Raw genomic sequence first — 25,135 nt, 5'->3', positions numbered from 1 at the left:
TGGTGCAGATATGTATGGAAGCAAGCCAAAATACATTGTTTCGGTGTTAAATTGACACTTTTACTTGATTATTTTCAGATCTATAATACCTCTTTCTGTGACCACAAAAGGGCATCACTAGGAGCAGTGAATGCACCATTGATAGTTCAAATAAATGAATAACAAGTGTCTGTTGTGTGACCAGGGATCACTGTGGCAATTCAAGGGATCACCGACTTGACTGCCATGAGAAGAGTTTCCTGTATGTTCAGTCGTTACATGATTGATACATGCTTATTCAATATCAACCTGCAGCTCTGTATAAGCCAAACCTACATGTCTATTGGCAAGCTTCCCCAGTTAAGTCATAGCCAAGAGAGGCACTGACATGACTGAAACTATCTGATATGGCATCGTTGGGAGAATGTTTGTGTGGAGTGGTGTATATATACAATATCAGGAGCCCCTTGGTTAGTGTTGCGACTTACGAGCAACGTTGTGTGTGCTGTGTGCCGGAGTGCAGAGTGACTGGGTCTATTCCTGTGTGTTTGTAAGGAACTTACATCCAGCATTCCACCACAAGGTCACAGAATAAACACAAGACTGACCCTTTTTACTGCAGAAATCTGGAGTGTCTCAGTTATGTTAGAGAACACTCTGTTAGCACAGAAACCCTCTCCAACTGGGATAAACATGAGCCTTTTGGCCTTTATTTGGTCTCTTTTCTTTCAGCTTCTAAAGGACCAAGCCGCTAAGAAGACTCCATTTTCAAAGGCGTTTACTTTCAGCTCAAACTGTTAAGAGCTCTCCCGGTGAGAAGTCATGGAGTTGTGTTCTAACAGAGGACTCGATCTGCTCTCCAGATAGACGTGCGTCATTTAAAGTGAACACAGTTTGGAAGGATTATCGGTCATTCACAGCAATCACTGGTGTTTGCTTGTCTTGTGCTCCACAGCTGGGCTGGTGTTTTGTCCTCTGTGCAACCCTGAGGGATACAGGCAGATATCCCGCTCTCTCATTACAGTATGAAACACAGCTTCAGGCTCAGTGGCTCTTCAACATCTGGCTGGGTTTGTTAAATCACCTTCCTTTCTCTATAGCTCAGATCTAGAACATTCTCCTGGCCCCCTTGAGACAACAACCCAGGCAGCATCTGGGTTAGCGTAGTATTGTAGCTCATATCTCAGCATAGCTCTCTCTGACGGGACTGACCCCATGCAAAGAAGACATTTCCTGAGACAATTCAGAGGGTCCTGCTGTGTAGTTGCAGCCATCCATTGTGTGTGTGTGGGGGGTGGGGGGGTACGCACGCACGCGTGTGGGAGTGCGTGCGTGTGTATGGAGGAGGGATATCCGCCCCCCTCCACTCCCCTTGTGGGCCCTTTTCTTCTGAGAGAAGTTGTTTTCTCAAAGGAATTGATGCTGCATGCATTTCTCACGTAGAGGAAAATGGCGTGTACCTCTGGCCTCACAGTAAAAAGAACAGGAGGTTAGGAGGAGGGTTTCTCCAACTGTCTTTACTCATGCACAGTAGGCCTGCGTAGGGTACTTCTCAGAATGAATGTTTTAAATGATGATCCCACAACTGCATTGGTAACTGGCAAACCAAAGTATTATCTTTTAGAATCATATCGGGACTTATCTCTCACCCCCTCGTCAACATCAGCCAATCAGAAAGGAGGAGAGGAGGAAGTGTGTGCTCAATGCACAGGAAGTATGGAGGAAGTGCTTTATTTTTTTCCTCCCTCTCTGATAGGGGGCCTTTGTGATTATGCTTCCATTAAGTCTGGGGATCTGGATAGAAACCTGAGGCAGTGCACTGCACTCGCAAGGAGCTGATACTGCACCCGCAAGGAGCTGATACTGCACCCGCAAGGAGCTGATACTAAGGACATGAGTTTGGCAGTGATTTGTAATGAAGAGAGGAAGACAATGGTGGTTGGGTTATACAAAATGCCTTGCTGGGATTCTTTCTTCATGGAGGAATATAAACAAGAGTATCAATTAACATTGCCACTCCCCTTTAATGATGAGTAAAACTTAACTAATATAATTATCAGACTCTGGCTGCAGTGTAATTGAATTGCAGGTAGTAAATGAGGGGAAGGGAACAAGGTTGTTGGATCATTTCTATTGTCCCCAGTAGAATGGGCTTTCAATCATCATGACCTTTAATGAAGATAGGTTATAGATACATTTGTACAAATCAGTTGGCATAATATGAATATTGTTTACAGTTTGCTTTGGTAAAATGAGAGCAATTATTGATACAAAATGAAACGTGGACAAATCCCTCACCCTGACAGGCATACAGAGGTTCCCTGCAAACACATTAGTAACGGCTTTTAATGACAATGTGATATATACGCTAACTTTTGGAGATGAAGTAGGGACATCGTTCAATTTCCTGCAGCTTAAAGATCTGATGCCTCCAGAAACAGAAACCTGTTCTCACACCCTTGAGTTCTAACACTTGTCCAGTGAGCAAACATCAAAAGCCACATTTCTGACTGCACATTGCAAGAAGCTCAGATGACTAATGACCAGGTGTGTGTGTGTGTGTGTGTGTGTGTGTGTGTGTGTGTGTGTGTGTGTGTGTGTGTGTGTGTGTGTGTGTGTGTGTGTGTGTGTGTGTGTGTGTGTGTGTGTGTGTGTGTGTGTGTGTGTGTGTGTGTGTAGGCATGCACCCGCATTCATTGCAATACAGGGCGCTCCAGGGAATGTTCTGTACACCTGGGTCTATGAAACAGGGTGTTACCTACCTCATTGCATCTCTCTCTCACACACACACACACACGCAAACAAAAAGGTAGAGGTTGTGGAGACTTGCCAGAGCCGCCACACCCTGTATGCTTCTCCTTGGCGTCTGTACATACTTAGTGACACCACCACAGCTGGGAGAGAGGAAGTGAAGCAATCACTGAAGCGTTTTAACAATCTCACAAACTCTCCTCACGCGTCCCATTGACTTACTCATCAACCACTCCCTGTGCACCTTATGTAGAGTGACAGTACTGTCTTTCTTGATGACAGCAGGTGTGACTGAAGACATGGACTATCAGGTTTGACTTGTAGTTTCCGTTGACATTTCCCTTCAGGTTTCTTTTAAGGGGAACCTCATTGCTACTTGTAGATTCTTGATAAGCTATTTCGTCAAACAGTTCTCATGAAGGATAGTAATGGAATAATATCTAACTAGGGCTGTGTCCAAGGGATTTTAATGCTTCTCAGATGCGTGTACAAAAAGCACTTGCACAAAACCAATTTTCCAATGAACGATCTGTTATTCATTATACATGGTTGGATCGCTGTTAAATATGAGTGTGTGCGTGCCGGTTCGGTCTTGCTGTTATTCTAACCTCAGCAGCCAGGCCACTAAAAGGACTAAGGCTACGTCTGAAAGGGCATTATATTTCAGATTTCCTACTTTTGACCAGAACCCTGTAGACCCTGGTCAAAGGAAGTGCTCTATATAGGGGATAGGGTGCCATTTCAGACGCGCCTTAGTTTTTGTTTCTCCTTGTCGTGGCACAGTGTCATATCAGGTCTTTTAGAGCACCGCTGAGCCCTGGGTCTGACTGCCATAAAACTGTTGATTTAAATTAAATACAGTGCAATGTTTACAATGGCTTGTACACACACACACACACACACACACATACATATGTAGATTACAGCCTTATTCTACAATTGTTTCAATAGCTTTTTTCCTTCAATCTAAACACAATACCCCATCATGACAAAGCAAAACATTTACATAAGTATTCAGACTCTTTACTCAGTACTTTGTTGAAGTACCTTTGACAGCGATTACAGCCTTGAGTCTTCTTGGGTATGACGCTACAAGCTTGGCACACCTGTATTTGGGGAGTTTTTCCCATTCTTCTCTGCAGATCCTCTCAAGCTCTGTCAGGTTGGATGGGGAGCGTCGCTGCACAGCTATTTTCAGGTCTATCCAGAGATGTTTGATCGGGTTCAAGTCCGGGCTCTGGCTGGGCCACTCAAGTACATTGAGACTAGTCCCAAAGCCACTCCTGCGTTGTCTTGGCTGTGTGCTTATTAGGTTTGTTGTCCTGTTGGAAGGTGAGCATTCGCCCCAGTCTGAGGTCCTGAGCGCTCTGGAGCAGGTTTTCATCAAGGATCTCTCTGTACTTTGCTCCGCTAATATTTTCCTAGATCCTGACAAGTCTCCCAGTCCCTGCCACTGAAAAACATCCCCACAGCATGATGCTGCCACCATCATGCTTCACTGTGGGGATGGTGCCAGGTTTCCTCCAGATGTGACGCTTGGCATTCAGGCCGAAGAGTTCAATCTTGGTTTCCTTAGACCAGAGAATCATGTTTCTTTGCCTTTTGGCAAACTCCAAGCGCCTTTTACTGAGGATTGGTTTCCGTCTGGACACTTCACCATAAAGGCCCGATTGGTGGAGTGCTGCAGAGATGGTTGTCCTTCTGGAAGGTTCTCCCATCTCCACAGGGGAACTCTGGAGCTCTGTCAGAGTGACCATTGGGTTCATGGTCACCTCCCGGACCAAGGCCCATCTCCCCTGATTGCTCAGTTTGGCTGAGCAGCCAGCTCTAGGAAGAGTCTTGGTAGTTCCAAAATTCTGCAATTTAAGAATGATTGAGGCCACTGTGTTCTTGGGGACCTTCAATGGTGCAGAAATGTTTTGTACCCTTCCCCATATCTGTGCCTTGACACAATCCTGTCTCGGAGCTCTACGGACAATTCCTTCAACCTCATGGCTTGGTTTTTGCTCTGACATGCTCTGTCAACTGTGGAACCTTTTTATATATAGACATGTGTGTGCCTTTCCAAATCATGTCCAATCAATTGAATTTACCACAGGTGGACTCCAATCAAGTTGTAGAAAGATCAAGGATGATCAATGGAAACAGGATGCACCTAAGCTCAATTTCAAGTCTCATAGCAAAGGGTCTGAATACTTATGTAAATAAGGTATCTGTTATTTATTTTTAATATGTTTGCTGAGGATTTTTATTTTTTTATCAATTTTAGAATAAGGTTGTAACATAACAAAATGTGGAAAAAGTCCAGGGGTCTGAATACTTTTCCGAAGGCACTGTGTAATATTATACACACACACACACAACACACGCACAAGCAGATACAGTACAATGTTTAACATGTCTTATTGTGCAACTACCTTGTGTAGTGTTTTCTTCAGACTGAATGTGCCACTTTACAGCCAACCAGGCCTCAGGTGTTTTATTGTAAACAATAACTTTTGACCTTTGCTCATATTTCATTTTAATTCTTCAATAGATAATCTCTCACTGAAAGAAAGGTTACATTGATAAGACACAGGGTCATGTTTTAGGCCTGATTGTAGCTGAATGCTTAGTCTGATATTGTAAATACTGCTTATGCCACGTGACTGGGATCAATATGTTATGTCTCCTTATGACGATATATGATGTCAAGATAATATGTTTATACAATTTCCTCTTACTGTGTATAGACAGGTTGTGATGATATCTTTTGTTTATTCCTTTTTAGCCTTTAAGTCAGTCTTAATTGAGTTAATTAAATTAATTAAATCTCACATCATGCCTCTCCTAATTATAAAAGAAGAGCTTGCTGCAGTAGCATTGTAAGTCGGCCTCTGTTGCTAGGCGTTAGGGTGTTTAGGTTCTGCCTCTGTTGCCACGGTGTCAGGGTTTTAATTAGGGCGCGTTCCAAATTACAACCTATTCCCTTTATTTAGTGCACTACTTTTGACCAGATTAGTGCACTATAAAGGGAATAGGGTGCATTTTGGGTGGCATCCTTAGCCAGGCCAGTGGCGTGGATGGTAAGGGTACATTTCAGGGTGTCCCTTCAGGGACATGTTAATGAGAACTAGAACTTAATGTCTTCACAGAAGAACACAGCTGTTCATGTCCTATACACTTTCTCTGATTGGGCCCATCTCTAGCCCAGATCTGTTTGTGCTGTCTTGCCAGCGCTTATGTTTTTGGTGAGACAATGACCAGATTAATTGGCAGGACAGCATAAACAGATCTGGGTCCAGGCTAGCCCATCTGAAATGATCACGACAGGGAGCAATAACAAACAAGTGAGGTGTACCATAAATAAGCAGACTTCGATTGTACTTTGACATTTGTGTTGCCAGTTTCATTATCAAGTTCAATGGCATCATACCCAGAATATTGTCAGTCTTTACAGCTACAACAGTATAGAATCTACTTTCACTTATTTGTTTAATTTATTTCATCAATTATTTTGTTTTATTGTTAAATAGTTTAAAAAATGACATAAAAAAAAAAAGTTGGAAAGAGGACAGGCGTTAAGAAAATAATCCTGATGATATGTTTATTTCTTCCATTCTTGGAAATGAAAATGTCAGTGTACGACAGCAAACTGTTGTGCTAGTAAGATGTGTTTTATGCTGAGGCTACTGCTTGAGTTGTGGAGCTGTTCTGGCTTTGCTGTCTAGACCAGGCATGTTTAGGAATGTACTGTATTCCTAGGAAAATTACAACAACAAGACTGACTGAAATAGGAGGAAAATAAATCCCCTCTTTATCCCAAAGCTCATATTCTGACACCAGGGACAAAATCACCAGAATTTAAAGTGAGTCAGTGTCACTCTTGCTCAATAAAGACCATAGTTTTGGCAGAGCGATTTGTTAGGTATTTTATTAGGATCTCCATTAGCTGTTGCAAAAGCAGCAGCTACTCTTCCTGGGGTCTACACAAAACATGAAACATAATACAGAATGACATAATACAGAACATCAATAGACAAGAGCAGCTCAAGGAAAGAACTACATACATTTTTTAAAGGCACACGTAGCCTACATATCAATGCATACACACAAACTATCTAGGTCAAATAGGGGAGAGGCGTTGTGCCGCGAGGTGTTGCTTTATCTGTTTTTTGAAACCAGGTTTGCTGTTTATTTGAGCAATATGAGATGGAAAGAAGTTCCATGCAATAAGGAATCTATATAATATTGTACGTTTTCTTGAATTTGTTCTGGATTTGGGGACTATGAAAATACCCCTGGTGGCATGTCTGTTGGGATAAGTGTGTGTGTCAACTATGCAAACAATTTGGGATTTTCAACACGTTCATGTTTTTTATAAAAAGAAGTAATGCAGTCAGTTTCTCCTCAACTCTTAGCCAAGAGAGTCTGGCATGTATAGTATTTATATCAGCCCTCTTAAGTCCCACTAAGCGCAAACCAGATGGGATGGCGTATCGCTGCAGGATGCTGTGGTAGCCATGCTGGTCAAGTGTGCCTTGAATTCTAAATAAATCATTGACAGTGTCACCAGCAAAGCACCCCCACACCATCACACCTCCTCCTCCATGCTTCACAGTGGAAACCACACATGCAGAGATCATCCGTTCACCTACTCTGCGTCTCACAAAGACACGGTGGTTGGAAGCAAAAATCTCAAATTTGGACTCATCAGACCAAAGGACAGATTTCCACCAGTCTAATGTCCATTGCTCGTGTTTCTTGGCCCAAGCAAGTCTCTTTTTCTTATTGCTGTCCTTTAGCAGTGGTTTCTTTGCAGCAATTCAACCATGAAGGCCTGATTAATGCAGTCTCCTCTGAACAGTTGATGTTGAGATGTGTCTGAGATGTGCATTTATTTGGCCTGCAATTTCTGAGGCTGGTAACTCTAAAGAATTCTGGGTCTTCCTTTCCTGTGGGGTTCTCATGAGAGCCAGTTTCATCACAGTGCTTAATGGGTTTTGCCAGTGGTGTAAAGTACTTAAATAAAAATACTTTAAAGTACTACTTTAGTAGTTTTTGGGGGGGTCTGTACTATTTATATTTTGCCTACTTTTACTTCACTACATTCCTAAAGAAAACCTTTTACTCCATACATTTTCCCTGACCCCCAAAAGTACTTGTTACATTTCGAATGCTTAGCAGGACAGAAAATTGTCCAATTGCCACACTTACAGTATCAAGAGAACATCCCTTGTCATCCCTACTGCCTCTGATCTGGCGGACTCACTAAACATAAATGCTTTGTTTTTAAATGATTAATTATTATTAGTGTTGGAGTGTGACCCTGGCTATTCATTAATAAGGATTTTTTTTTATTAGTACTTTTACTTTTTATACTTAGTTGAAGTCGTAAGTTTACATTACACCTTAGCCAAATACATTTGAACTCAGTTTTTCACAATTCCTGACATTTAAACCTAGGTAAAATTCCCTGTCTTAGGTCAGTTAGGATTACCACTTTATTTTAAGAATGTGAAATGTCAGAATAATGGTTGAGAGAATGATTTATTTCAGCTTTTATTTATTTTATCACATTCCCAATGGGTCAGAAGTTTACCACACACTCAATTAGTATTTGGTAGCATTGCCTTTAAAATTGTTTAACTTGGGTCAAACGTTTCAGGTTGCCTTCCACAAGTTTCACACAATAAGTTGGGTGAATTTTGGCCCATTCCTCCTGACAGAGCTGGTGTAACTGTCAGGTTTGTAGGCCTCCTTGCTTGCATATGCTTTTTCAGAAGCCATTTTTCTACAACTATGGAAGTATGCTTGGGGTCATTGTCCATTTGGAAGACCCATTTGTGACCAAGCTTGAACTTCCTGACTGATGTCTTGAGATGTTGCTTCAAACAGTGCCATCCGTTTTGTCATCAAAGCCCCATACACTACCCACCATTACGACCTGTACGCTCTCGTTGGTTGGCCCTCGCTTCATACACGTCGCCAAACCCACTGGCTACAGGTTATCTACAAGTCTCTGCTAGGTAAAGCCCCCACTTATTTCAGCTCACTGGTCTCCATAGCAGCACCCACTCGTAGCACGCGCTCAAGCAGGTATATCTCACTGGTCACCCCCAAAGCCAATTCCTCCTTTGGTCGTCTTTCCTTCCAGTTCTCTGCTGCCCATGACTGGAACAAATTGCAAAAATCTCTGAAGCTGGAGACTCACATCTCCCTCACTAGCTTTAAGCACCAGCTGTCAGAGCAGCTTACAGATTACTGCATCTGTACATAGCCCATCAGTAAACAGCCCATCTATCTAACTACCTCATCCCCATACTGGTATTTATTTATTTAATTTTGCTCCTTTGCACCCCAGTATCTCTACTTGCACATTCATCTTCTGCCGAACTAGCATTCCAGTGTTTGCTATATTGTAATTACTTCGCCCACCATGGCCTATTTATTTCCTTAACTTACCTCATATGCACTCACTGTATATAGACTTTTTGTTTTATTTTGTTCTACTATTTTATTTTGTTCTTCTATTTTGTTCATACTGACTGTATGTTTTGTTTATTCCATTTGTAACTCTGTGTTGTATGTGTCGAATTGCTACGCTTTATCTTGGCCAGGTCGCAGTTGGAAATGGGAACTTGTTCTCAACTAGCCTACCTGGTTAAATAAAGGTGAAATAAAAATATATATATATATCCACCAAATTTTCCTCCTCATGATGCCAAACTATTTTTGTTTCATCAGACCAGAGGATATTTCTCCAAAAAGTATGATCTTTGTCCCCATGTGCAGTTGCAAACCGTAGTCTGGCTATTTAATGGCGGTTTTGGAGCAGTGCATTCTTCCTTGCTGAGCGGCCTTTCAGGTTAGGTTATATAGGACTCGTTTTACTGTGGATATAGATATTTTTGTACCCGTTTCCTCCAGCATCTTCACAAGGTCCTTTGCTGTTGTTCTGGGATTGATTTGCACTTTTCGCACCAAAGTACGTTCATCTTTAGGAGACTGAATGTGTCTCTTTCCTGAGCGGTATGACAGCTGCGTGGTCCCATGGTGTTTATACTTGCGTACTATTGTTTGCAGATGAACGTGGTACCTTCAGTCATTTGGAAATTGCTCCCAAGGATGAACCAGACTTGTGGAGGTCTACAAAAAAACAATTCTGAGGTCTTTGCTAATTTCTTTTGATTTTCATACATATACACACACACATACAAAGCTGAAATAAATCATTCTCTACTATTATTCTGACATTTCACATTCTTAAAATTAAGTGGTGATCCTAGCTGACCTAAGACAGGAAATGTTTACTAGGATGAAATGTCAGGAATTGTGAAAAACTGAGTTTCAATGTATTTGGCTAAGGTGTATGTAAAATTCCGACTTCAACTGTATATGTTTTGACCATGACAGTTTACTATCTAAGGTAACGCCAAGTAATTTAGTCTCCTCAACCTGTTCAACAGCCACACCATTCATTACCAGATTCAGCTGCGGTATAACAATTAAGGAGTGATTTGTACCAAATACAATGCTCTTAGTTTTAGAGCTGTTCAGGACCAGTTTATTACTGGCCACCCATTCAAAAAACAGACTGCAACTCTTTGTTAAGGGTTTCAGTGACTTCATTAGCTGTGGTTGCTGTTGCGTATGTGGTTGAATCATCAGCATACATGGACACACATGCTTTGTTTAATGCCAGTGGCAGGTCATTGGTAAAAAATAGAAAAGAGGAGAGGGCCTAGAGATCTGCCCTGCGGTACACCACACTTTACATTTTTGACATTAGACGCTTCCATTAAAGAAAACCCTTTGAGTTCTATTAGACAGATTGCCATATTGTGGATTCAGAGCTGAGGTTGAAAGCCATAGCACTTAAGTATTTTCAACAACAGGTTATGGTCGATAATATCAAGGGCTGCACTGAAATCTAACAGTACAGCTCCCCCAATCTTCTTATCAGTTTCTTTCAACCAATCATCAGTCATCTGCGTCAGTGCAGTACATGTTGAGTGCCCTTCTCTATAAGCATGCTGAAAGTATGTTGTTAATTTGTTTACAGAGAAATAGCAGTGCACAATTTTTTCCAACCGTTTGCTAAGAGCTGGCATCAAGCTTATAGGTCTGCTGTTAGAAACAGTGAAGGCCGCTTTACCACTCTTGGGTAGCGGAATTACTTTGGCTTCCCTCCAGGCCTGAGGACAAAGACTTTCCTCTAGGCTCAGATTAAAAATATGACAGATAGGAGTGACTATAGAGTCAGCTACCATCCTCAGTAGCTTTCCTTCTAAGTTTCAATGCCAGGTTTGTCAGTATGGATCGTTAACAACAAAAAAATCCACCTCTCCCACACTAACTTAACAAAATTCAAACTTGCACTGCTTTTCTTTCATTATTTTTTTTATGCATGAATATAATTGCTCACTGTTTTGTCGTGGGCATTTCCTGCCTAGGTTTGCCCACTTAATAATAATTAAAATAATTGGCAACATCAAATGGTTTTGTGATGAATAAGCCATCTGATTCGATGAAAGATGGAGTTGAATTTGTCTTTCTACCCATAATTTCATTTAAATTACTCAAGTTTTTTTCCCATCATTCTTTATATCATTAATCTTGGCTTCATAATAAAGTTTCTTCTTCTTTTTGTTGAGTTTAGTCACATAATTTCTCAATTTGCAGTAAGTCAGCCAGTCTGATGTGCAGCCAGACTTATTAGCCACTCTTTTTGCCCCATCTCCTTCAACCATAGTTTTTCAATTCCTCATCAATCCATGGCGCCTTAACAGTTCTAACAGTCAGTTTCTTAACAGGTGCATGTTTATCAATAATTGGAAGAAGCAATTTCATAAATACATCAGGTGCAATGTCTGGATGCTCCTCATGAATCACATCAGACCAACAAATATTTTTAACATCATCCACATAAGTCACAGCAAAATCTTTTGTATGATCTCTTATATACTATTTTATGCCCAGATGTTGGAACTTTGGTTTTCCTGGATATAGCCACTATATTGTGATCACTGCATCCAATGGGCAAGGTTATAGCTTTAGAACAACGTTTTACAGTATTAGTAAAAATGTGATCGATACATGTGCATGATCTTGTTCCTGTAGTGTTTGTAAACATCCAGGTAGTTTGATTAATAACCTGAACCAGATTACAGGCACTGGTTACAGTAAGAAGCGGACAGCTTGATGAAAACCAGTCAATATTCACTTCCCCACGAAAGTAGACCTCTGTGTTTACATCACATACACTATCAATCATTTCACACATATTATTTAGATACTGACTGTTAGCACTTGGTGGTCTATAGCAACACCCCGAAAGAAAAGGCTTTAGATGTGCCAAGTGAACCTGCAACCACAACACTTCAATAACACTTGACATAAGATCTTCTCTAAGCATTACAGGGATATGGCTCTGAATATATACAGCAACTCCTCCCCCATAAGCATTTCTGTCTCTTCTATAAATGTTATATCCTTGTATTGCTACTGATGTATCATCAAATGAATAATCTAAGTGAGTCTCAGACATGGCTAATATATGAATGTTATCTGATGTTAGCAAGTTATTGATTTCATGAACCTTATTTCTAAGGCTACATACAGTGGGGAGAACAAGTATTTGATGGAAAATCTGCAAATTCGTTAGTCTTACTTACAAAGCATGTAGAGGGCTGTAATTTTTATCATAGGTACACTTCAACTGTGAGAGATGGAATCTAAAACAAAAATCCAGAAAATCACATTGTATGATTTTTAAGTAATTAATTAGCATTTTATTGCATGACATAAGTATTTGATACATCAGAAAAGCAGAACTTAATATTTGGTACAGAAACCTTTGTTTGCAATTACAGAGATCATACGTTTCCTGTAGTTCTTGACCAGGTTTGCACACACCGCAGCAGGGATTTTGGCCCACTCCTCCATACAGACCTTCTCCAGATACTTCACGTTTCGGGGCTGTCGCTGGGCAATGCGGACTTTCAGCTCCATCCAAAGATTTTCTATTGGGTTCAGGTCTGGAGACTGACTAGGCCACTCCAGGACCTTGAGATGCTTCTTACGGAGCCACTCCTTAGTTGCCCTGGCTGTGTGTTTCAGGTCGTTGTCATGCTGTAAGACCCAGCCACGACCCATCTTCAATGCTCTTACTGAGGGAAGGAGTTTGTTGGCCAAGATCTCGCGATACATGGCCCCATCCATCCTCCCCTCAATATGGTGCAGACGTCCTGTCCCCTTTGCAGAAAACATCCCCAAAGAATGATGTTTCCACCTCCATGCTTCACGGTTGGGATGGTGTCCTTGGGGTTGTACTCATCCTTCTTCTTCCTCCAAACACGGCGAGTGGAGTTTAGACCAAAAAGCTCTATTTTTGTCTCATCAGACCACATGACCTTCTCCCATTCCTCCTCTGGATCATACAGATGGTCATCAGACGGGTCTGGACATGCGCTGGCTTGAGCAGGGGGAATTTGCGTGCGCTGCAGGATTTTAATCCATGACGGCGTAGTGTGTTACTAATGGTTTTCTTTGAGACTGTGGTCCCAGCTCTCTTCAGGTCATTGACCAGGTCCTGCCGTGTAGTTCTGGGCTGATCCCTCACCTTCCTCATGATCATTGATGCCCCACGAGGTGAGATCTTGCATGTAGCCCCAGACCGTGGGTGATTGACCGTCATCTTGAACTTCTTCCATTTTCTAACAATTGCGCCAACAGTTGTTGCCTTCTCACCAAGCTGCTTGCCTATTGTCCTGTAGCCCATCCCAGCCGTGTGCAGGTCTACAATTTAATTCTGATATCCTTACACAGCTCCCTGGTCTTGGCCATTGTGGAGAGGTTGGAGTCTGTTTGATTGAGTGTGTGGACAGGTGTATTTTATACAGGTAACGAGTTCAAACAGGTGCAGTTAATACAGGTAATGAGTGGAGAACAGGAGGGCTTCTTAAAGAAAAACTAACAGGTCTGTGAGAGCCAGAATTCTAACTGGTTGGTAGGTGATCAAACACTTATGTCATGCAATAAAATGAAAATTAATTACTTAAAAATCATACAATGTGATTTTCTGGATTTTTGTTTTAGATTCCTCTCTCACAGTTGAAGTGTACCTATGATAAAAAATTACAGACCTCTACATGCTTTGTAAGTAGGAAAACCTGCAAAATCGGCAGTGTATCAAATACTTGTTCTCCCCACTGTATATGCTGCTTTAGTGAGTGTTGTTGTGTAATCTCAGCAACGCAGAACCAAATCTCTATGTTTCGACTAGTTGTTATGCAGAGGGTCCCTGGTTCGAGCCCAAAGTAAAGTAAATAGAATGTGTTCACACATTTAACTCTGCTTTATACGATCCCTTTGTGGTCTTTAGTGTGTGATGGATGGTGCTTGGGAAACAAGACGTCATGCGTCTATTCTGTTTTTACATTTTTAACTTAAGCTTTATTTAACTGGGCAAGTCAGTTAAGAACAAATTCTTATTTACAATGACGGCCCACCGTAGAACAGTGACGAAACATGTGACAAATAAAATGTGATGTTCCTGCCTTGTTCAGCGGCAGAATGACAGATTTTTACCTTGTCAGCTCGGGGATTCGATCCAGAAACCTTTCGGTTACTGTCCCGACGCTCTAACCACTAGGCTACCTGCCACCCCTGTTACCTAGTGACTTTACATAACTACCTCAGTTACCTCGTACCCCTGCACATCGACTCGGTATTGTTACTTCCTGTATATAGCCATGTTATTTTTACTCTTTAGTGTAATTCGTTTTTCACTGTGTATTTATTTGTGCCACAATTTCTATTTGAAAAAAAACTTCTAAATCTTTAATTCTGCATTGTTGGAAAAGGACCTCTAAGTAAGCATTTCACTGTTAGTCTACACCTGTTGTTTACGAAGCATGTGACAAATAGAATTTGATGTTCCCCTGGTTCACATTGTCAGTCACAACAACCTGTCAGACCAGCTCAAGGGACAGACAGACTGAACCTGTTTCCTCCAGATCGCCTCAGTCAGCTTCTACTACTCTGTAAAGGATCATCACGTCTTCCTCTGTATCTTCAATAGTGTCTCACTGCATTGACTTAGTCAAACACGTTTATGTAATCGTAGATTAGAGCAGGGGTTTTCAAACTTTTCTTGCCCAGTGACACCTGCTCAGGAAAACCTGGGACTCCCATCATATGTTAGCAAAAAATTATATTTATCACATCTCGTCTTATCAGGTGAATGATAATGGCAAGTAGAAGTAGTCAACATTTTAAAATGAATAGATCTTGTAGATAGATTTGAATTATTTTGAACTGCCAACAGTTCATTGGAAGAGGAAGTGTAAACTCTAACATACCTTTTAGCTTATAGGCTATCTTGGCAGTGTAGAGAAAATGTTGCTGTTGTTAAGCTTATAAAAAAATATATTTTGTTCAATATCCTTTCTGCATGCTCTCTATCTGGTTTTGGTCATTTAAGTTGAGACAAACAGTTTTTCCATCCCGCCTATACAGAAAACAAACCCTGTAATTAGCTCCATCCAATGACTGTAATTTCTTCCATATTAAAGGTATTAAAGTATAGATTTTGGCCATGAAGCCATTTATCTACTTCCCCAGAGTCAGATGAACCAGAACAGCTAGCATGCTAGCTGTTCCTGTAAACTTCCAGTCATTGCACTGACGCTAGTTAGTTTTGGCTTTTGAAACTACCTCTAACTTCCTTCTTACTGGAGGCAGAGACATGAAAATGGTACCCACAATGCTATTCTGTTGCAGCTAGTGATATTCCTCAAATAATTGTTGTTCACATGAAAAGTCATTTTTTTTAAATTAAAATAAATAAGAATAATTTGCGGACCAACTGCAGTACCCCAGTTTGAAAACCCCTGGATTAGAGCATTATAATCCTTTTATCGTAGGTGTTTGTTGGAGTAGCTCGCGGAAAGGCTTAATAGCTGTTGTTGCATACACACATCCATCAACAACACTTGGAGGATCCTGAGAAGTTTGTTGATTCGTGCCAAGAATGGGAGTTATCATGCAAAATGGCTCCGGCTTTCATTTCCAGGAATTCCTTAAATAATCCTTGTTATCTAACTGGAAAACCTGTCTAAACTTCAGAAGATGCAGGATTTATGGATCAATTAACATTAATGCTGCCACTATTCTTCCTAGTGACAGGGAGATGAGTGGAATAGATAATAGACCCCATGAATAACGTGTGTGTGTGTGTGTGTGTGTGTGTGTGTGTGTGTGTGTGTGTGTGTGTGTGTGTGTGTGTGTGTGTGTGTGTGTGTGTGTGTGTGTGTGTGTGTGTGTGTGTGTGTGTGTGTGTGTGTGTGTGTGAATATTAACTCCAACATTTCTGCAGAGATGACATGGCGCAGAGTCGCTAGGCTTTGTTTAACTAGCCTGAATAGCAATGGAAAGAGTCTGAGCCAAGATAAATACAGCCAGCCAGCTCAGAGCTCACTGTGACTCATGAGTAAGCACTAGCATTGTAGGGATCGAGTTCCCATTGTAGATTGAATCCAGATCAGCTATTTAATGCATCTGAATGAGCCAAATGATGACTGTGCACACTTACAAACAAATATACTAAACATGTGTGATACCTAAGAGAAGCCAAAGAGAAACAGAGTGGGAGTCCTTCGTTGTATTGGGTATGCCAATATGAATTTGAGAAGAGACTGCATGATGATTAGCACTAGCTATGTATGTGGGCTTGGTAGCTTAGATTTTTCCTGTCTACCCTGAGTGTACAAAACATTAGGAACACCTTCCTAATATTGGATTGCACCCCTTTTGCCCTCAGAACAGCCTCAGTTCGCCGGGGCATGGACTCTACAAGGTGTCAAACATTCCACAGGAATGCTGGCCCATGTTGACTCTAATGCTTCCCATAGTTTTCAAGTTGGCTGGATGTCCTTTGGGTGGTAGACCATTCTTGAAACACACGGAAAACTGTTGAGCGTGAAAAACCCAGTAGCGTTTCAGTTCTTGACACACTCAAACTGGTACACCTGGCACCTACTACCATACCCTGTTCAAAGGGTATGGTACAGCCCTGTTCATTTAGCCTCTGAATGGCACACATACACAATCCATGTCTCAATTCTCTCACGGCTTAAAAATCCTTCTTTAACCCGTCTTCTTCCCATCACTGATTTTAAGTGGATTTAACAAGTGACATCAAGAAGGGATCATAGCTTTCACCTGGATTCACCTGGTCAGTCTGTGATGGAATTCCTAATGTTTTGTACACTCAGTGTAGATCAAGGCAGCAATATTTTGACAACGGGCATATTTGTTCTGGCCACCTCACCAACCTTTTTTTTTATATGAGTGGGCCTACTAACTCTAAATGTTCTCTGATGTTCTCATCTACTTTCCTGGATCATCATCTCCTCACTCTTCATCCACAGTGTGCCAGGGCGTCACTAACCGGTTCAGCCTGCTTGGGTCAAAAGAGGACCACTACCTGAACATGGTCAAGACCTACAGCAACTGCACCGTGGTCCTGGAGAACCTGGAGGTCACATACATGGAGGACGACCATGATCTGTCTTTCCTCAGGGTAAGATGAAGGAATGCTAGCCTGGTACCAGATCGCCTATGGACAATGACCATAAGAGATACCAGGCTACAGGTCAGGAACACATTTGTCTGGAGAAAGCAATACTGGATGATAAAAACATGTACATAACAGCTGCTTAAAACACCTTACAAGTGTTTTGCGTTAACCTACAGACATTAGTGATGCACCGATATTTCATTTTTGGCTGATACCGATATCCGATATTTTCCTTGCCAATAAATAAATAAAACGAAACTGATAACCGATATTAAACATTTTTGCGGCCTTTTAAGCATTCTAGTACAGTTAAATAGTTAATACACACACATGGACACAGCGGTCTAAGGCACTGCATCTCAGTGCAAGATGCGTCACTGCAGTCCCTGGTTCGAATCCAGGCTGTATCACATTGGCCGTGACCGGGAGTCCCATAGGGCGGTACACACTTTGCCCAGCGTCGTCCGGGTTTGGCTGGAGTAGGTCGTCATTATAAATAACGGACTTGCCTAGTTAAAGGTTACACACACACACTGAACAAAAAGTTATTTTGTTGCCATTTACGTACGTCCCCATTACCAGTAAAACATAATCAAAACATAATTTTTTCACTTACTTGCTGTGCTGTTTCGTTGTTCATTTGTTCAGTCGTTTCATTCTCAACCAGGATTTCATCATACATGTCAGGCAGTGAAGTTTCAGCTGTCTGTCCATGGCTTCTTTTCCTCAGTGTGCACTGTCACTGTGTCTGTTTCCATCTTGTCCAGCTGTGTATGTAACAATTCACGTAAACCCTGTTACTTGTCTGCATCGAAGTAGCGGTCCTTGTACATAGCATCGAGCATGGTGGCGACACAGGAGAGAGGCTCAGATAGAGTGCCACCGAATCATTCGCTTGTTCACAAGCCTCAAGTACTTTTGTAAGTTTTAACCTCACGGTCTGTGTCGGCAGTTTTGTTGACAGGCGTTTCAATGCCATGACAGAGGGTATCACGTCTGCTGCAGGTGCAGTTGATGAGCTTATTTCTCCAGTCAGTTGTTTGAATGGAGCTAGCTAGTGTGTTCATGTTTCAAACATGTTGTCAAATGCCATTGAAATGTCAGCAGCTGTATGACAACCAGCACATTCATGAGCATGCAATACAGCTTTCCTCAGTAGGAAGTCCTCGTCAACCCACTGTGCTGTCAGACTCAGCATGCTCATGGGGCTGACATCGCTGGTCCAAATGTTAGTCGTGAAGCTAATAGCAGTGACACTATTACTGTGTAACTCCGGTAGGGCAACATCTGAAAAATTGTGCACTTGGCAGTGTGTACCGGTGCTCAACCAGTCGGCGAAAGCCAACATCACCGACGACAGAGAACGGTTGATTGTCAATGGTAATGAATTCCATTATCTTAGCATTAATGGACTTCGCCTTTAAGTTGTCTTGCTGAAATGTTGTTACTCTTTCAAATGACTGCTCGATCCACACAGCAGACATTGTGGGCTAATTTAGGAATGCTGTGTAGCGCAAAATCTTATGTGGCGTCATTACGTTACATTACATTACATTACCTATGTTATTTAGGTATGCAGGATATATCTAGCTATGAGGATATAGACAGGCTGATGTGAAAACCAGCAGGACTGAAGCTGGACCCTGTAGGTGTGGAGTTGTTCACCACTGGCATAGCGTGTGAAGTCCAGTTAAACCTTTCCTTGTTTGCCTCCAGTCCATCCAGGAGGTGGGTGGCTACGTTCTGATCGCCCTCAACACAGCCAACAGGATTCCCCTGGACAACCTGCGCATCATCCGAGGCCACACTCTCTATGACAGTGGCTTTGCCCTGGCTGTGGTGCTGAACTATAACAAGTCCATGCGAGCAGGCACCACTGAGCTGCCTCTGACCAGCCTCACAGGTCAGTCTATAGGCCTGTCCCTGCTCTGTCCAGGCAGGTCTATACCCAGCCTCATAATGACTAGTCACTGTGGGAATTCTCACATACTAGGGCCAAACCAGGGAAACTCTAAGCCCTAGTTATAAGCTATAAAATGGGGTTAGGGTTGAGGATTAGGGTTAACCCGGGATGTGGACACAAAGCTATGGTTAGGGTTGAACCAGGATATGAAGCTGGGGTTAGGGTTGAACCAGGATATGGACATGAAGCTAGGGTTAGGGTTGAACCAGGATGTGGACATGAAGCTAGGTTTAGGGTTGAACCAGGATGTGGTCACGAAGTTGAGGTTAGGGTTGAAGCTAGGATTAGGGTTGAACCAGGATGTGGACATGAGGGTTGAACCAGGATGTGGACATGAAGCTAGGGTTAGGGTTGAACCAGGATATGGACATGAAGCTAGGGTTAGGGTTGAACCAGGATGTGGACATGAAGCTAGGGTTAGGGTTGAACCAGGATATGGACATGAAGCTAGGGTTAGGGTTGAACCAGGATGTGGACATGAAGCTAGGTTTAGGGTTGAACCAGGATGTGGTCACGAAGTTGAGGTTAGGGTTGAAGCTAGGATTAGGGTTGAACCAGGATGTGGACATGAGGGTTGAACCAGGATGTGGACATGAAGCTGAGGTTAGGCTTGAGGTTAGGGTTGAAGTTAGGCTTGCATCAGAATCTGAAGATTCAGTAGTTTGTTGTATTTCATCTACACAGCTTTATTACAATGATTAATTCACACCAATATTTAGCTTCCACCTGAAAATAAACGCATCTCTCTCCAATTTCCAGAGATCCTGAAAGGAGGAGTGAAGTTCTCAGACAACCAGCTGTGTAACGTGGAGACCATCCAGTGGTTGGACATTGTAAACAGTAACAGCAAACCCAACATGCAGTTACCTGAACCCAGCAACAATCGGCTCTGTAAGAAGCTCCTGTTAGAACACAAACATTGCGTCACATAAATGTACCTACCATAATCCCATTCAAGGTTTTGTGTTTTTATACACCCTTGAGGCTAGACTGGTTCATGTTGTAAGACATTAACAGGAAGCTGCTTCAACAAGTTTGGCCAACAGTTTCGTAATGTTTCACTTTCAACTGTCAAATATTCCAACTTTATTTGATTAAACATTAATGTAATGGTTTGGAAGTTAAGCTTTTGCTAAACTTTTATTTGTGTCTATGTTTTTGTAGGTAAAAGATGTGATCCTGGATGCTTCAATGGATCCTGTTGGGCGCCCGGCCCAGAACACTGCCAGACGTGTAAGTCTTTCAAGTTTAAACCATACACAACTGCAAGGTGCTACAGAGGGTAGTGCATACGGTCCATTACATCACTGGGGCTGAGCTCCCTGCCATCCAGGACCTCTATACCAGGCGGTGTCAGAGGAAGGCCAGAAAAATGTTCAAAGACTCCAGCCACTCAAGTCATAGACTGTTCTCTCAGCTACCGCACGGCAAGCAGTACCGATGCACGAACTAAGGAACCAACAGCTGCTAACCCCAAAATAGTTTAGTTAAATAATTAACTAAATACCTACCCAGACTATTTTACATTTGAGTTGTTTTGCAGGCGCTCTTATCCAGAGTGACTTACAGGAGCAATTAGGATTAAATGCCTTGCTCAAGGGCACATTGACAGACGTTTTACCTAGTTGGCCTAGTTACCTAGTTTTGACCAATAACAAATGCTTCTGCTACTGTTTATTATCTATCCTGTTGCCTAGTTACTTAATTCCTAGTTACTGTATATGTACATATTTATCTCAATTACCTCTTACTCCAGCACATGGACTCGGGACTGGTACCTCGTGTTTATAGCAAAGTTATCATTTTTCATTGTGTATTTATTATTATTTTTACAGAATTATTATGTGTTTTACTTTTCTATTATTTTTCTATTTTCTTTCTCTTTGCATTGTTTGGAAGGGCCGTAACTCAGCATTTCACTGTTAGTCTACACCTGTTGTTTACCAAGCATGTGACAAATCACATTTGATTTGGAATTTCTAATCCCTTTATAGTGACGAAGCTGAACTGTGCCCAGCAGTGCTCTAAGAGGTGTAAGGGTCCGTCCCCCATCGACTGCTGCAACGAACACTGTGCTGCAGGCTGCACTGGACCCAGACCTACAGACTGTCTGGTGAGAGATCCTAACCATAATCCACCTTCACACTGTACTGGACCAAGACTGTCTGGTGAGAGATCCTAACCATAACCCACCTTCACACTGTACTGGACCCAGACCTACAGACTGTCTGGTGAGAGATCCTAACCATAACCCACCTTCACACTGTACTGGACCAAGACTGTCTGGTGAGAGATCCTAACCATAACCCACCTTCACACTGTACTGGACCAAGACTGTCTGGTGAGAGATCCTAACCATAACCCACCTTCACACTGTACTGGACCCAGACTGTCTGGTGAGAGATCCTAACCATAACACACCTTCACACTGTACTGGACCCAGACTGTCTGGTGAGAGACCCTAACCATAACCCACCTTCACACTGTACTGGACCCAGAACCCACCTTCACACTGTACTGGACCCAGACTGTCTGGTGAGAGACCCTAACCATAACCCACCTTCACACTGTACTGGACCCAGAACCCACCTTCACACTGTACTGGACCCAGACTGTCTGGTGAGAGATCCTAACCATAACCCACCTTCACACTGTACTGGACCCAGACCTACAGACTGTCTGGTGAGAGATCCTAACCATAACCCACCTTCACACTGTACTGGACCCAGACTGTCTGGTGAGAGATCCTAACCATAACCCACCTTCACACTGTACTGGACCCAGACTGTCTGGTGAGAGACTGACAGAAACACCAACTTCACACACTGTACTGGACCCAGACTGTCTGGTGAGAGACTGACAGAAACACCAACTTCACACACTGTACTGGACCCAGACTGTCTGGTGAGAGACTGACAGAAACACCAACTTCACACACTGTACTGGGGTCAGGATTATTACCTCACCATGTCATGTGATTTTACCAGGAAGAGAGAGACTGAAGCCACCTTCACATATTACTGGGGTCAGAGGTTATAGGGAGAGAGGCCATGAGTGGCTCCATAAGGGAGGACACTTGCATCTCTCACAAGCTATTATGTATTATTTCAAGTTATTTCTTAACCCAATAACAGTGTCGTCACTCAAGAGTCAAGGGTTTGAGGAAACAGACCCACATTGCATTTCACACATAATTATTTCTCTCTTATGAGGCTCCCTTGTGACTTACTGGCTCACGACCAACCATACACCGGGTGAGTGTTTTCTATCCACTTTATGATTGAAACCAAATTGTGTTGCAAATTGTGTTGCTCTTGCATCCAGTGACCACTGGTTAAACGCTGCTTTTTGACAGTGCCTTGAGAATCAGTCCCCAGCTGGGAGCTAAGCCAGTCACCTATTCCTCTCTGGCTAACCTAAGGCATGAAATAGAAATGCAGTGTTATCATCTGAGTATATATAGCTCTGTTATATGGTCCTCGTGCTCTCTGGGTTGGCTGGGTTGAATTGATGATTAGGCAGTACTTGACTTGGGTAGGAGCTCACAGGAGCTGAGTACCGGCACCTCAAATGTTCTACTGTTTGAGCTCCTGTTCCTCTTCGTATAATATTAGCTCAAAAGTATTGCGGAGTTCCTGCACCTAAATATAAACAGTACCGGCACCCAAAATGAGTACCCAAACCTATTGTCCAAGTCAAGCACTGTGATTAGGTCATTTAAAACATTTTGCAATGGAAAGTGAAAACAAGCATTTCCTATTGGACAAGTTCAGGTTGTCCCTCCCGGTGTCAGTCTGTTTTCTTCCGTTTGGTGCCTAATAAACACAACCCTCTTTGATGTCGTAGGCCTGCCGTGACTTTCAGGATGATGGGATGTGTAAAGACTCGTGTCCCCGCCTCCTGCTCTACGACCGCAACCTTCACCAATTGGTCAACAACCCAGACGGGAAGTACAACTTTGGGGCCACCTGCGTCAAGACTTGTCCTCGTAAGAAAACCCCCATGGCCCTCCGTGTCCCCTCCATGTCCCCCCATTACCTCCTCTATGAGGCTGCAGTATAAATAAATGATATAAGGATTGTTTAGAACATGGCTGCCCCATCCTGGTACTGGAGGGCCGAAACACTTCTGGTTTTCATCCTCTCCTAATCACGGACTAATTCAGACCTGGGACCAGGGGAGAACGACTCCCCCGTCTCATTGAAGCCACAGAAGTTCAAAGCTGACTGTGGTACAGCAGGCATTGTTAGCAGAAAACAGGATCCCCATTATAGTGAATGGAAAATTGGCAATCTTCATGTAAATAAATAAAATATTAGAAGACAATCATGGTACCAATAACTTCTTCTAATACACCAGATGTGTCTCCTTGAGCTTTACAATTACACACAAAATAAGTTATACGGATCATCATTTAGTTACTAATGGCAGCTTGCAGTACCCCGGTATGTCTTCAACTTGAGTTACTCAATTAGTGCAATTAACTACCAGGTAGAAACAAAAACCAGACGTGTTTTGGCCCTCCAGGACTGGGAAGCCCTGGTTTATAAACTGTACACAGAGGGGGCTTCAACCAGGTCTACAGACAACACATACAGTACCAGTCATAAGTTTGGACACAAGGGTTTTTCTTTATTTTTTTACTATTTTCTACATTATAGAATAATAGTGATGACATCAAAACTATGAAATAACACATTTGGAATCATGTAGTAACCAAAACAGTGTTAAACAAATCAAAATATATTTTATATTTGCGATTCTTCAAAGTATCTACCCTTTGCCTTGATGACAGCTTTGCACACTCTTGGCATTCTCTCAACCAGCTTCATGAATCCATTTCAGACAACAGGTGGGCCTTATTTAAACCTTTGTGGAATTTCTGTCCTTCTTAATGCATTTGAGCCAATCAGTTGTGTTGTGACAAGGTATGGGTGGTATACAGAAGATAGCCCTATTTGGTACAAGTCCTTATTATGGCAAGAACAGCTCAAATAAGCAAAGAAAAATGACAGTCCATCATTATTTTAAGAAATGAAGGTCAGTCAATCTGGAAAATCTCTAGAACTTTGAACGTTTCTTCAAGTGCAGTTGCAAAAAAACAGTGGTGGAAAAAGTACTCAAATCTCATACTTGAGTACATGTAAAGATATCTGCATAGAAAATGACTCAAGTGAAAGTCACCCAGTAAAATACTACTTGAGTAAAAGTCTAAAAGTATTTGGTTTTAAATATACTTCAGTATCAAAAGTAAATGTAGTTGCTAAAATATACTTACAGTTGAAGTCGGTAGTTTACAAACACTTAGGTTGGAGTCATTAAAACTTGTTTTTCAACCACTCCACAAATTTCTTGCTAACAAACTATAGTTTTGGCAAGTCAGTTAGGACATCTACTGTGTGCATGACACAAGTAATTTTTCCAACAATTGTTTACAGACAGATTATTTCACGTATCATTCACTGTATCACAATTCCAGTGGGTCTGAAGTTTACATACACTAAGCTGACTGCCTTTAAACAGCTTGGAAAATTACAGAAGATTATGTCATGGCTTTAGCAGCTTCTGATAGACTAATTGACATAATTTGTGTCAATTGGAGGTGTACCTGTGGATGTATTTCATCATGGGAAAATCAAAAGAAATCAGCAAAGACATCAGGGGAAAAAAGTTGTAGACCTCCACAAGTCTGGTTCATCATTGGGAGCAATTTCCAAATGCCTGAAGGTACCACGTTCATCTGTACAAACAATAGTACACAGGTATAAACACCATGGGACCATGCAGCTGTCATACCGCTCAGGAAGGAGACGCGTTCTGTCTCCTAGAGATGAACATACTTTGGTGCGAAAAGTGCAAATCAATCTCAGAACAACAGC

At 42.1% G+C, this 25,135-nt stretch overlaps 1 protein-coding gene across 1 annotated transcript in view; it reads left to right on the top strand.

Moving 5' to 3' along the window:
• The window catches only part of LOC109874573 (epidermal growth factor receptor-like), a 73,659-nt gene that overhangs the window by 24,404 nt on the left and 24,120 nt on the right, over positions 1-25,135 (top strand). The window contains exons 2-7 of the mRNA XM_020466542.2: positions 17,145-17,296; positions 19,010-19,196; positions 20,016-20,147; positions 20,421-20,489; positions 21,251-21,369; positions 23,103-23,244. Of these exons, the coding sequence (XP_020322131.1) occupies positions 17,145-17,296; positions 19,010-19,196; positions 20,016-20,147; positions 20,421-20,489; positions 21,251-21,369; positions 23,103-23,244 (801 nt within the window). The remainder of the gene's footprint in view (positions 1-17,144; positions 17,297-19,009; positions 19,197-20,015; positions 20,148-20,420; positions 20,490-21,250; positions 21,370-23,102; positions 23,245-25,135) is intronic.

The sequence above is a fragment of the Oncorhynchus kisutch genome, linkage group LG30 (genome assembly GCF_002021735.2).
Source record: "Oncorhynchus kisutch isolate 150728-3 linkage group LG30, Okis_V2, whole genome shotgun sequence".
NCBI classification, from domain to species: Eukaryota; Metazoa; Chordata; class Actinopteri; order Salmoniformes; family Salmonidae; genus Oncorhynchus; species Oncorhynchus kisutch.
This window is presented reverse-complemented; position numbering and strand designations above follow the sequence as displayed.